Below are 14,679 nucleotides of genomic sequence, written 5' to 3'. Positions count from 1 at the left end.
TGTCCAATCACCACGGTGATGCAACTTTGGGGGAGGAGGGTGTGTGGGTGTGAGTGTGGGTGGGTGTGTGGGGGTTGGGGGGTGTTGAGTCACTAAACATCGAAGATCACATGTTTAAAAATAAATACATGCCACCCCTCTCTTTCTGTCAGAAGATCAGTTCCTGTGTTCTATCTGTCTGGATGTCTTCACCCAGCCAGTAAGCATCCCATGTGGACACAATTATTGCATGGCCTGCATCGGAGAATACTGGGGTGACACAACTAACCCTTGCCAGTGCCCGCTGTGTAAGAACAGGTTCTCCATAAAACCTGAGCTGAAAGTGAACACGTTTATCTCTGAGATGGTGGATCAGTTCAGGAGGTCAGCTACAGCCGAAGGCAGCAGGAACCACCACCCTGCCAGGCCAGGAGAGGTGTCCTGTGATGTCTGCACCAAGGCCAAGCTCAAGGCCCTGAAGTCCTGCCTGGAGTGTCAGACGTCCTACTGTGAGACCCACCTGGAGCCTCACCAGAGAGTCGCAGGTCTGAAGAGACACCAGCTGGTCGACCCTGAGGAGAACCTGGAGGACAGGATGTGTAGGGAGCACCAGATGATGCACCCTGAGGAGAACCTGGAGGACAGAGTGTGTAGGACAGACAAGATGCCCCTTGAGCTGTTCTGTAGAGAGGACCAGACGTGTGTTTGCGCCTGCTGCGCTGGGACTGAACACACGGTTTACCCTTGCGTACCGTTCCAGTTTGTACGTGAAGAGAGGAAGACTTTGGGAACTGAAATGGCACAAGCCAAGGAACTAAAATGTAAATGTGGATTTGCTGCTAATCTTAACAGATCATCCTTTTAATGAAGATATCATGAACACCAATCTAAATGTTATTATACAAGGTGTGTCTCTCTGAACAGTGTCAGCTGAGTGACACAAATAGAATAAAAACTTTTCCAAAGTTACTATTATTGATACTGTACTATTTATGGATGGATATTTACAAATTTACAATTTTCAGTTAAAATGTGGGAACTAAAATAAAGTTGAAATTGAAAATGAGTACAGGATCTACCATCAAATTATTAAAAAAATAATACTGTTGCAAACATTTGTTAGAACCAAGACAATGACTGATGAGTTTAGCCATGCTTGAGTTGTAATCATTTGGGTTTATCTTACAAAACAGTTGTTGGTGTTTAGTTACTTTAATTAAAGCAGTCTCACCTGTACGTCTGGTTCACCTGTCAGGAATGAGCACAGGAGCATCACTGCAACAAACACGAGGATGTCAGTCAGAAACGATAAGATACCTGACAAGGAAACAGCAGTTGACACAACTACGCCCTGACTGAACTGCGATTTATTTTCAATAAAAATGCATAATAGAATTAACAAAATCAGATAAGTTGTTGATTAATATTTTATAGTGACTGTTATTACAATTATTTAAAAGATCCTTTGGGTGATACTTCCTGTGTCCTGCTGCAGAGGGAGCCAGAGAGCTACAGCACCCTGCAAACTCCCTGCATCTCATCACCCAGAGAGCTACAGCACCCTGCAAACTCCCTGCATCTCATCACCCAGAGAGCTACAGCACCCTGCAAACTCCCTGCATCTCATCACCCAGAGAGCTACAGCACCCTGCAAACTCCCTGCATCTCATCACCCAGAGAGCTACAGCACCCTGCAAACTCCCTGCATCTCATCACCCAGAGAGCTACAGCACCCTGCAAACTCACTGCATCTCATCACCCAGAGAGCTACAGCACCCTGCAAACTCCCTGCATCTCATCACCCAGAGAGCTACAGCACCCTGCAAACTCACTGCATCTCATCACCCAGAGAGCTACAGCACCCTGCAAACTCCCTTCATCTCATCACCCAGAGAGCTACAGCACCCTGCAAACTCCCTGCATCTCATCACCCAGAGAGCTACAGCACCCTGCAAACTCCCTGCATCTCATCACCCAGAGAGCTACAGCACCCTGCAAACTCCCTGCATCTCATCACCCAGAGAGCTACAGCACCCTGCAAACTCCCTGCATCTCATCACCCAGAGAGCTACAGCACCCTGCAAACTCCCTGCATCTCATCACCCAGAGAGCTACAGCACCCTGCAAACTCCCTGCATCTCATCACCCAGAGAGCTACAGCACCCTGCAAACTCCCTGCATCTCATCACCCAGAGAGCTACAGCACCCTGCAAACTCCCTGCATCTCATCACCCAGAGAGCTACAGCACCCTGCAAACTCCCTGCATCTCATCACCCAGAGAGCTACAGCACCCTGCAAACTCCCTGCATCTCATCACCCAGAGAGCTACAGCACCCTGCAAACTCCCTTCATCTCATCACCCAGAGAGCTACAGCACCCTGCAAACTCCCTTCATCTCATCACCCAGAGAGCTACAGCACCCTGCAAACTCCCTGCATCTCATCACCCAGAGAGCTACAGCACCCTGCAAACTCCCTGCATCTCATCACCCAGAGAGCTACAGCACCCTGCAAACTCCCTGCATCTCATCACCCAGAGAGCTACAGCACCCTGCAAACTCACTGCATCTCATCACCCAGAGAGCTACAGCACCCTGCAAACTCCCTGCATCTCATCACCCAGAGAGCTACAGCACCCTGCAAACTCACTGCATCTCATCACCCAGAGAGCTACAGCACCCTGCAAACTCCCTTCATCTCATCACCCAGAGAGCTACAGCACCCTGCAAACTCCCTGCATCTCATCACCCAGAGAGCTACAGCACCCTGCAAACTCCCTGCATCTCATCACCCAGAGAGCTACAGCACCCTGCAAACTCCCTGCATCTCATCACCCAGAGAGCTACAGCACCCTGCAAACTCCCTGCATCTCATCACCCAGAGAGCTACAGCACCCTGCAAACTCCCTGCATCTCATCACCCAGAGAGCTACAGCACCCTGCAAACTCCCTGCATCTCATCACCCAGAGAGCTACAGCACCCTGCAAACTCCCTGCATCTCATCACCCAGAGAGCTACAGCACCCTGCAAACTCCCTGCATCTCATCACCCAGAGAGCTACAGCACCCTGCAAACTCCCTGCATCTCATCACCCAGAGAGCTACAGCACCCTGCAAACTCCCTGCATCTCATCACCCAGAGAGCTACAGCACCCTGCAAACTCCCTTCATCTCATCACCCAGAGAGCTACAGCACCCTGCAAACTCCCTTCATCTCATCACCCAGAGAGCTACAGCACCCTGCAAACTCCCTGCATCTCATCACCCAGAGAGCTACAGCACCCTGCAAACTCCCTGCATCTCATCACCCAGAGAGCTACAGCACCCTGCAAACTCCCTGCATCTCATCACCCAGAGAGCTACAGCACCCTGCAAACTCACTGCATCTCATCACCCAGAGAAGCAGGAGGTCACATGTTGCCGGATAACAGCCTGGTCTGTTAAAGCGGAAGCCTCCAGCCACACACACATATCCACAAACAACCTTCTCCGCACATGTACATATATTCTCCACACACGGAGATATACACCAACCTACTTAGATACCCACGCAATAGATACACACACAGACACTTTCACACACACACACTTCACACATAACTCATTCACATAGTCCAATACACATCTCCACACACACTTGCACATTTATACATGCACGTAGACACACACACATGGACACACACACATAATCCCTCACATACACACGTAACTCTCTAACACATCTATATACGCCTCCAGGCCCATTCACACAGCTACGGGCACATGCATGTATAGACACACCTTCTACTTGGAAAAAAACAGAGAGACACACACACACATAGATATTACTGACACCTCCACAACACATATGTATTGACACACATCTAGACACACACACAGACACAACCCCTTAGATACATAATAACAAAATCAAACAATCAACACTTACCTTAGGGAGAGAGAAAGAGAGAGAGGGAGTGAGAAGGTGAAAGGGAGACTCTCTCTCTTATATACTTACACACACACACACTCAGTGACATACTCAAACATACTCTCTCAGACCCTCACTCAGTAAAACATACTATCACACTCACAAACACTCTCTCTCACACACACACACACACACACACACACACTCTCACACACACACACACTCTCACACACTCTCACACACACACACTCTCACACACAGCAGTGGAGGCTCGTCAGGGGATCATCCTGCTCAGTGTACTTTCATTAAAGATTTAAAAAAAAGTTTTAAAAAGTTCCACATTTGAGATAAAACTATACAAAATATTTGAATATGTCACAGAAAAATTGATTTAAATACATAATATTGAACTGAAGGTCTACAGTAACTCAACAGCACTGTCTGTGGACAGTGACGCACACATGGAGACAACAGGCCAAAACAGGTTGTCTGCCTATGGTACACACTTCATAAACACATCTTTAGACTTCAATATTAATACTGTCTGACTCTCCAACATGGGTTGGTAGATTGTTCCAGAGATAGGGGACCCTAGTGACAGCTTGCTTATGAGAACTAAATCAATGATGGCCGATTAGCTGGAAGAATTGAGGAAATGCATCACAGGAAATAGAAGAGATATGGATTATAGAAGCTGCAGTTTCCATCCTCGGCCCTCAGTCCACTCCCCAGTCAGAAGTCTTCTACAGCCCAGTGGAGACCCAGTCTGAGAGAGAGATGGTTCCTGTCCTGATGCTGGTGGTCATGTTCTGGAGCACAGGTAGGGCTCTGTTGTATCTGTACAGTGTAGGATACAGTACAGACATGGATTACTATATTTAATACTGTCCTATACTGGTATATAGTAACTGTATTAATGTATATGGTACTGTCTTATACTGGTATAGACCGGTATTAGTGTATGTACTATAGTACTGTCCTATACTGGTACATACCTGTATTAGTGTATATAGTACTGTCCTATACTGGTATAGACCCACGTTAATGTATTTTAGAAACAAGAATGTTACGTGTTTTTAAAAGGAAGGAAATCAGCATATTAAACATAGCTGTTGTTAATAAATAAATATACATAAACACAAATATACTCTCTCACACCCACTCTCACTGAAACACACTATATTGCACTCACACACTAACCTTCACATACACACACACTCAAAGACTACAATGGGCACTCACTCTTATACACACACACACAAACTAATCAAATTAAACCAAAATGTATTTGTATAGCCCTTTTTACAAGCAATGTCACAGAGGGCTTCACATACACCCACAGAACTGCCCCTCAACCAACCTAAACCCTCAAGGAAGACAAGGGAAAAAAACCAGAAAAACTCACTAGAGGAGGAAAAATGAAAACTACCCAGGGCACCTGTGAAAGTGTGTTTGACTTTATGAATGTGGAGAGGTTGTCAAATTCACGGTTATTCGCCCGAAAGTGGGATTTTGCTGGGGACGGTTTTGTTATTCAAGTTAGACTAGGGGGCAGCGGGGTGGAGTAGTTTTTATCCCCGAAAATGGGATCCCCATTTCGGTATGTCTGTTTGAAATTTTGTTAACCCTCACTCACACTAACCCTCACACACTAACCCTCACACACAGGTACACACTCACGCACACCGGCATGCACACTACCACGCACAATACCACACACACTACCACAGGCACTCACATAGACTGAACACACACTACCACACACATTCACAGACTGAACACAGGACAGCATTAGCTACAGGGGCTGTTCCAGGCAGCACACAGCTACCAGCTAACCAGCTAACAGGTTCTCTACAACCAGGAGGGGTGTGTGTGTGTGTGTGACCAAAAATACTGGGCATTATGGAGGAAATATGAATAGGATCTGAAAGATCCTTTACTAAATAATTTGTAATCCATCCAATGAGTAATATTGTTCAAACTATTGGTTGACCTCACATTTGATAAGTTAGTAGATCCTAATAAGACAAAGTGAACAGATTGTGTATTCATGTATTTAATTATGCATTTTATGTATGACTAAATGTAATGTAAATGTAAATGACTAAATGTAAATGTAATGCAATGTATAATACTATTTTTAGATTAGAAGTATACAGTATGTATATAACTATAATTTATGATATAACAGTGCGTGTTTACACAAACAATCGTTTATTGAAGGAATGTTGATTGGACGTCTGGCCAAACTATACCTATGGACGTTGTGGTAACAGAGCTGTCTTGCACTGGTGTAGACATACAGTACTGTATGTTAGTACACACAGTGCTGGTGTAGACATACAGTACTGTATGTTAGTACACACAGTGCTGGTGTAGACATACAGTACTGTATGTTAGTATACACAGTGCTGGTGTAGACATACAGTACTGTATGTTAGTATACACAGTGCTGGTGCAGACATACAGTACTGTATGTTAGTATACACAGTGATGGTGTAGACATACAGTACTGTATGTTAGTATAAACAGTGCTGGTGTAATGATATAAAGTCATGTTGAGGTTCTGTTCTACATTGTCTCCTCAGGTCTCCAGGATGAACTCACTGATGAACCTCCAGGTTGGTAGAACATGCTACCATGGCAACTAACATGCTGTTAAAGACACTACTGTTTTGAATTATGAAAGTACATGACCTAGTCTAGTGTCTGTGTGTCAGTCTAAGGAAACACAACTATGTTAGGTTTGGGGTTAAAGGTCAGGGGTTGTTTCTGGACAGGACTGGACAGAGAGTCAGAGGACCTGACTGTCTCCTGTCTCTCTCCAGGTTCTGATGTGAGGTTGGAGGGAGGAGATGGTCGCTGTGCTGGTGTAGTGATGATGAAACACAAGGGAAGGTGGAAGGGAGTGGACGCCTGGTCTCACTGGGACTTGAGAACTGCAGCTGTAGTATGCAGACAGCTGGACTGTGGCTCTGCTGTTTCAACAACAACGATACATAATAGAGGTGGTGAAAACACACACAGGTTTAACTCTCGCTGTGATGGGTCTGAGTCTGCACTGTGGGAGTGTGGAACATTGGTGACAGGGCGTCAAGACTTACAAACCCAGGAGGTGACCTGCTCAGGTAATACACACACAATGTTGTTATATTGATGATGATGTTGGCAGTCACACATTACTGAGTCTCAACCTGTCACAGTAGCTGTCAGTAATTTACAACATATTTATTTATATTGTTATTAAATAATATATTAAGGTTTTCTAGTCTGACTAGTTTCAAGGCTGGAATATGTTCACGTGATTAACTTCATGTTAAGAAATATTGAAATGGATCAAGGGACACTAACCCTTAGGAATATACACAATGTTATTAGTCCTGCTAAATTACATCCAGTATTTGAATCAGGAGGAACTGGAAGGATAACCGAACATGTCATAATAGTTTGTACCCCCTCACCCCCAAATGTCTCCACCCCCTCACCCCCAAATGTCTCCACCCCCTAACCCCCAAATGTCTCCACCCCCTCACCCCCAAATGTCTCCACCCCCTCACCCCCAAATGTCTCCACCCCCTCACCCCCAAATGTCTCCACCCCCTCACCCCCAAATGTCTCCACCCCCTCACCCCCAAATGTCTCCACCCCCTCACCCCCAAATGTCTCCACCCCCTCACCCCCAAATGTCTCCACCCCCTCACCCCCAAATGTCTCCACCCCCTCACCCCCAAATGTCTCCACCCCCTCACCCCCAAATGTCTCCACCCCCTCACCCCCAAATGTCTCCACCCCCTAACCCCCAAATGTCTCCACCCCCTCACCCCCAAATGTCTCCACCCCCTCACCCCCAAATGTCTCCACCCCCTCACCCCCAAATGTCTCCACCCCCTCACCCCCAAATGTCTCCACCCCCTAACCCCCAAATGTCTCCACCCCCTCACCCCCAAATGTCTCCACCCCCTCACCCCCAAATGTCTCCACCCCCTCACCCCCAAATGTCTCCACCCCCTCACCCCCAAATGTCTCCACCCCCTCACCCCCAAATGTCTCCACCCCCTCACCCCCAAATGTCTCCACCCCCTCACCCCCAAATGTCTCCACCCCCTCACCCCCAAATGTCTCCACCCCCTCACCCCCAAATGTCTCCACCCCCTCACCCCCAAATGTCTCCACCCCCTCACCCCCAAATGTCTCCACCCCCTCACCCCCAAATGTCTCCACCCCCTCACCCCCAAATGTCTCCACCCCCTCACCCCCAAATGTCTCCACCCCCTCACCCCCAAATGTCTCCACCCCCTCACCCCCAAATGTCTCCACCCCCTCACCCCCAAATGTCTCCACCCCCTCACCCCCAAATGTCTCCACCCCCTCACCCCCAAATGTCTCCACCCCCTCACCCCCAAATGTCTCCACCCCCTCACCCCCAAATGTCTCCACCCCCTCACCCCCAAATGTCTCCACCCCCTCACCCCCAAATGTCTCCACCCCCTCACCCCCAAATGTCTCCACCCCCTCACCCCCAAATGTCTCCACCCCCTCACCCCCAAATGTCTCCACCCCCTCACCCCCAAATGTCTCCACCCCCTCACCCCCAAATGTCTCCACCCCCTCACCCCCAAATGTCTCCACCCCCTCACCCCCAAATGTCTCCACCCCCTCACCCCCAAATGTCTCCACCCCCTCACCCCCAAATGTCTCCACCCCCTCACCCCCAAATGTCTCCACCCCCTCACCCCCAAATGTCTCCACCCCCTAACCCCCAAATGTCTCCAACTATTTCATGACCCTGCCCCCCCACCCCCCTCCCTCCCTCCACCACCATCACCATCATCCACCATAAGAACCCCCCAAGAACCCTGATTGCATCCATGTTCATCTTTATGACATGTCTTCCTTCAGAGTCTGTGAGGCTTGTGGAGGGAGCTGGTCTGTGCTCTGGCAGAGTGGAGGTGAGGTCTGATCAGTCGTGGGTCTCAGTGTGTGAAGCTGACTTTGACAGGCTGGATGCAGAGGTGGTCTGTCGGGAGCTTGGCTGTGGGGCTCCTTCAGCCCTCCAGGGGGCGCTCTATGGAGAAGGGAAAGGTCCACTCTGGGATAAAGAGTTCCAGTGTGGAGGCACGGAGTCCAGTCTCCTGGACTGTGACACCTCAGACTCAGCTAGAAACACCTGCTCACCTGGCAATGCTGTTGGACTCACCTGCTCAGGTACTGGAAGAAGCAGTTTGTCTTTTCAAGATGAATGCAGTATTTTGTCAGGATACAGAGATTCAGAGGACCTGACTGTCTCCTGTCTCTCCAGGGCCAGATGATGTGAGGTTGGAGGGAGGAGATGGTCGCTGTGCTGGTGTAGTGAAGATTAAACACAAGGGATGGTGGAATGGAGTGGACACCTGGTCTCACTGGGACCTGAGAACTGCAGCTGTAGTATGCAGACAGCTGGACTGTGGCTCTGCTGTTTCAACAGGAAGAATTGGTTATATTGAAGAACATGTTGTATGGCCGTTTAAATCTCACTGTGTTGGGTCTGAGTCTGCACTGAGGGAGTGTGTAACAGTGGATGCAGTGTATGTACAATCCGCTGCCTCTATCGTGGAGGTGACCTGCTCAGGTAATACACACATAATGTTGTTATATTCAGCTGATGATGTTGGCAGTCACACATTACTGAGTCTCAACTTGTCACAGTAGCTGTCCGTTCTCTACATTAGATACTTTTTTACGTTGTTATGAAATGCTAATGAAGGTTTTCTCGTCTTACTGAGTACAATGCTGCTATCTGTTAAAGTGATTATCCTTAGGTTTAAGCATATTGAAATGGATCAAGGGAAACTAAAATATTCTCTCAGAAGATCCAAAATGTTACTTGTTCTGCTAAATATATATTACATCCAGTGTTTAAATTGGGGGTCTGAAAGGATAACTGCACATGTCATAATAGTTGAGTCCATAGATATATATAAACACTAGATGTCTCGTCCGCGTTGCCGGACAATTGAGTCGAATGTCCGCACATGGCGGCCATCTTGCTACAGTCAACTCGCTCACCCATAACATTGTGTTGATGCTACATGTACTTTTTAAATGACCATAACTTGCTCAATTTTCAACCGATTTTGAAACGGTTTGGTTTGTTATCAACGTCAGAGATGTATGCCACTGCATACTTATGAATAATTATGTTTTTTTTTTTTAAATAGAATAGAAGTATGCAGTGGCATACCGACATCTCTGACGTTGATAAGAAACCAAACCGTTTCAAAATCGGTTGACACACGCAAGTTATGGTCATTTAAAAGGTACATGTAGATTCAACACAATGTTATGGGTGAGCGAGTTGACTGTAGCAAGATGGCCGCCATGTGCGGACGTTCTAGACTCCGCCGTAAGACATCTAGTGTTTATATATTTCTATGGTTGAGTCCACCCCCATATGCCTCCTCCTATCAGGAGACCCTCCACCATCACACAGTCCACATTGAGCACACCCCAAGAACACATGCATCCATGTTCATCTTTATGAAATTTCTTCTTTCAGAATCTGTGAGGCTTGTGGAGGGAGCTGGTCTGTGCTCTGGCAGAGTGGAGGTGAGGTCTGATCAGTCGTGGGTCTCAGTGTGTGAAGCTGACTTTGACAGGCTGGATGCAGAGGTGGTCTGTCGGGAGCTTGGCTGTGGGGCTCCTTCAGCCCTCCAGGGGGCGCTCTATGGAGAAGGGAAAGGTCCACTCTGGGATAAAGAGTTCCAGTGTGGAGGCAATGAGTCCCGTCTCCTGGCCTGTGACACCTCAGACTCAGCTAGAAACACCTGCTCACCTGGCAATGCTGTTGGACTCACCTGCTCAGGTACTGGAAGAAGCAGTTAGTCTTTCCAAGATGAATGCAGTATTTTGTCAGGATACAGAGTCAGAGGACCTGACTGTCTCCTGTCTCTCCAGGGCCAGATGATGTGAGGTTGGAGGGAGGAGATGGTCGCTGTGTTGGCAGAGTGGAGATGAAACACCAGGGACAGTGGAGGAGAGTGACCAGAGACTGGAACTGGAACTGGAACCGGACCCTGGACAAGAACCTAAGTTCTGCAGCTGTAGTGTGCAGACAGCTGGACTGTGGCTTTGCTGTTTCAAAAGGAAGAATTAGTAGTGAACAACGTGCTACATTTGGAGTGGAGTTTATATCTCACTGTGTTGGGACTGAGTCTGCACTGAGGGAGTGTGGAGCACTGATGAGAGGGTATTACACTGCCTCCACCGTGGAGGTGATCTGCTCAGGTAATAAACACAATATTGGTTTATTCACAGTCACAGCAGCTGTTAATAGCCACAGCTCTGGATAAGAGCGTCTGCTAAAATGACTAAATGTAGTAAAGGTTTACAACAGACTACTGCCCTCTGCAGGTGTAATCAGGAACAGTATCCGGTATCGTGATGTTATTGCTTATCGTTCCATGCTGGTGGGATTATCACAGCTGAAAGAGAGGTGTTTGTCCTGCTTTTGAAATGTTCTCCCTTTACTCCTTTGTCTCTTTACTCCTTTGTTTGCAGATATCCTGTTCCAGCCCAGAATCTCCCTGTCTTCCTCCATGCTAGGGGTCTCCCAGGACCAGCAGCAGGGGCTGCAGGTGTTCAGGGACCACAGCTTCACCATCACCTGCTCCATCCAGCCACAGTACCCAGGAGGCTCCTTCCAACTCACCTTCACTGGCTCAAACACAACCCTGACACACACCCTCACAGCTGTCAATCACTCTGCCAACTTCCTCTTTCCTGCTGCAGACCACGCCCACCAAGGAAACTACAGCTGTGTTTATGAAGTCTACGTTTTCTCTCATAACTTCACCTCTGAGAGTGAGCTCCTCTCTCTCACTGTAGCAGGTTAGTGAGACTGGAGTTTAAAAGCACAACCTGCGACTTTTAAGTCCATCAAAGGGGCTGCCTTTAAACATTTCTGGAAACTTAGTGGGGGCTGGTCTTGAGGAAACCTAACAGGACTAATTTGAGTCCTGTTCTGCAGGAAGACACCTCCAGAATGTGTCAGTAGCAGTCACCTAGGTCACTGCTCATCTCCACACTCTAAAAACAAGTAGCAGCACTTTATACTGGAGATGGAAGTTACAGGATGTGTCTTTACCTTGGTTGACAGTCTGATCGGATGATGATCATTCTCTTCATTTGCTGTGTTTCTGTTCCAGCCAATCCTCTGCCAGCTTTCATCATCAGAGTGGTGGTGATGCTGCTGACTCTGCTGACGTCCAACACTGCCCTCTATCTGTACTTTAAGGTACTGTCGTTTGTTCATGTCACATTTCTCCGGGTTTTCCCCTTTTCCTGAGTCTCTTGTGTTGTGTCTCTTCAGACCCCCAGGAATCCTGTAGAGAGGGGGAGCATGCAGCTGGACTCCCTGCATTCCAGTGCTGAATCTGGGCCAGGAGAGGAGAGAGCAGCCCAGAGGATGGAGCAGGAGGAGAGTGCTGTCTAGACGCTGATCTGAGGTCAGTCATGGAGTCCCTGCCAATGGAGACTGACAGCACTGGGAGAAGCTGGTCTGATCCTAGATCTGGGTCTTTGGACCAGTTCCACCAGGATTACTTTAATATTGCCAACATTATATCCATCATCGAGTGTTAATCAGTGTTTTATCTTTTATTGTTGTTATATTAGCTGGAATAACTGTTAAAGGTGACTTTTCTATAGCACATATTTGTTTCAGCATGGTTGCTTCATTAATGATGTTTACTTGAATAACTTAGTATCTGTAATAGGAGTAATAGTGTTTTTTCTTGTTGATTTTTAGTACTTCAATTTGAATTGATTTACCTATATTCTGCTGTACTCTAATGTCTAATGTTTAATCTACTCTGTTATGTGTGTGAAAACAACATTTTGAAAGTAAAAACGTTTTTAAATAAAGTTTCAAAAAAGGTTTCAAATAAAAATAATTTCTAATTGTGTTCATTTTTGGAAAGGTTGAGTACTAAATGAGGACTCTACTATACTCTACCCTGCTGTACTCTACTCTGTTTTAGGATTCCCTGTTCTCCCTTTTCCTCTTTACTTTACTTAGGTACGTGTCACAGCCCATACTTCTTTAACTTGAGTGAAAAAGCTTAGTCAGCACTTCAACATTTACCAGTCTTTTTTAACACGAGGATCTGACTTCTATTTGAGTGAAGGATGTGTGTACTTTTGCCATCTCTGCCACAGAGCTGAACTAAGTTTTGTTTAACTGTACTGCCATTGTTATGTACAATAATTCTGATTTGTGACGTGGCTGTGTACAAACAGACAAAAGACACCTTGGAGGATCTTTATATCATTATTTACAGCCTTTATTTTGTGATTTCTCCAAAATAATTATATACTACAAACAATGCATGTAATCAATGTACAATGGATCAAACTTGAGAAACAGAAGTCGAAGAAAAATAGAAACAGTTTGTGATCGGAACACCATGTTGATGAGAGAGCAGGGAGGGAGAGAGGGGTAAGGAAGGAGGGAGAGATGGAGGAAGGAAGGAGGGAGAGAAGGGTAAGGAAGGAGGGAGAGTTGGAGGAAGGAAGGGATGGAGAGAGGGGTAAGGAAGGAGGGAGATATGGAGGAAGGAAGGAGGGAGAGAGGGGTAAGGAAGGAGGGAGAGTTGGAGGAAGGAAGGGATGGAGAGAGGGGTAAGGAAGGAGGGAGATATGGAGGAAGGAAGGAGGGAGAGAGGGGTAAGGAAGGAGGGAGATATGGAGGAAGGAAGGAGGGAGAGAGGGGTAAGGAAGGAGGGAGAGATGGAGGAAGGAAGGATGGAGAGAGGGGTAAGAAAGGAGGGAGAGATGGAGGGAAAGAGGGCGAGTTAGATGCAGGTTATAATTTGAGTACGTTTGGATCACTGATATGATCATGTTCATCTGAGTGGAAGCTGATGAGGTTCTAGTGACACGCACCTCCATGCTGAGGGGGAGGGGCTTATTTTGGGCCTCTTGAGGTGGACACAGAGAACGGTCTCAGACACACCTCCATGGGTAAACACGTAGTACGCAAGGACAGTTCCAGTACAAGGTTCTAGAACACGGCTCCAGAATGCTGGTGGGTGATTCCAGAATGCGGTTCCAGTATGGCAGATTAGAGCACGGTTCAGCAGAGTTCAGTGTAGCAGAGCGTAGCAGAGTTCACCGTGGGTGGAACAGCAGGTTGCACTTCCCAGCAGCAGGGGAACTCAGAAGCTTGAACAGACAACAGAGAGGTGTGTGTAGACGACGATGATACTGCTAGAATGCTAGCAGAGGTGTGTGTGTAGGAGAGAGGAGGTGTGTGTAGAGGATAGCAGGTGCGTGTGTGTAGAGGATAGCAGGTGCGTGTGTGTAGAGGATAGCAGGTGCGTGTGTGTAGAGGATAGCAGGTGCGTGTGTGTAGAGGATAGCAGGTGCGTGTGTGTAGAGGATAGCAGGTGCGTGTGTGTAGAGGATAGCAGGTGTGTGTGTGTGTAGAGGATAGCAGGTGTGTGTGTGCAGAGGAGAGGTGTGTGTGTATAGAGGAGGGTGTGTGTAAAGTAACAATGATGCTGCCAGACTCGTGAACGCCCCACAGTTCACCCTGACAGTCCCAAAATAAGGCTCCGGGTTGTAGGCACACTGAGGTAAAACACTGAGCTAACAAGTTGCATTGTTTCCCGTTTTCTGATTCCCAGTCCAGTAGTGCGCGATGGCAGGGTTGCTATAGCGATAAAACAGTTCAGAAGTGTGATTGCAGAGGAGGAACAAGGCGTGTCACAAGTGCATCATTGGCAAAAAAAACGCTGGTGAGGCAAAGTTGTG

The 14,679-nt window shown here is 47.3% G+C and overlaps 1 protein-coding gene across 1 annotated transcript; it reads left to right on the top strand.

The window, feature by feature from the left end:
* Positions 1 to 229: 229 nt before the first annotated feature.
* LOC134019591 (scavenger receptor cysteine-rich type 1 protein M130-like) lies at positions 230 to 11,283 on the top strand. Its single transcript, XM_062460556.1, has 7 exons — positions 230 to 625; positions 4,609 to 4,708; positions 8,788 to 9,093; positions 9,188 to 9,212; positions 10,560 to 10,729; positions 10,822 to 10,967; positions 11,278 to 11,283. The coding sequence occupies exons 1-7, from the start codon at positions 230 to 232 to the stop codon at positions 11,281 to 11,283; spliced, it is 1,149 nt and encodes a 382-aa protein (XP_062316540.1).
* Positions 11,284 to 14,679: the final 3,396 nt, after the last annotated feature.

The sequence above is a fragment of the Osmerus eperlanus genome, chromosome 4 (genome assembly GCF_963692335.1).
Source record: "Osmerus eperlanus chromosome 4, fOsmEpe2.1, whole genome shotgun sequence".
Taxonomy (NCBI): domain Eukaryota; kingdom Metazoa; phylum Chordata; class Actinopteri; order Osmeriformes; family Osmeridae; genus Osmerus; species Osmerus eperlanus.
Note: the sequence above shows the minus strand (reverse complement) of the source record. Positions and strands in the feature narration are given on the sequence as shown.

What these genes read in the sequence shown, in the direction of transcription:
- LOC134019591 (XM_062460556.1), top strand. Translation starts at nt 230, where the DNA reads ATGGCCTGCATCGGAGAATACTGGGGTGACACAACTAACCCTTGCCAG. An exon ending in AGGAGAACCTGGAGGACAGA is followed by an intron (nt 626 to 4,608) that starts GTGTGTAGGACA and finishes CTCGGCCCTCAG; the next exon opens with TCCACTCCCCAGTCAGAAGT. An exon ending in TGTTGGACTCACCTGCTCAG is followed by an intron (nt 9,094 to 9,187) that starts GTACTGGAAGAA and finishes CTGTCTCTCCAG; the next exon opens with GGCCAGATGATGTGAGGTTG.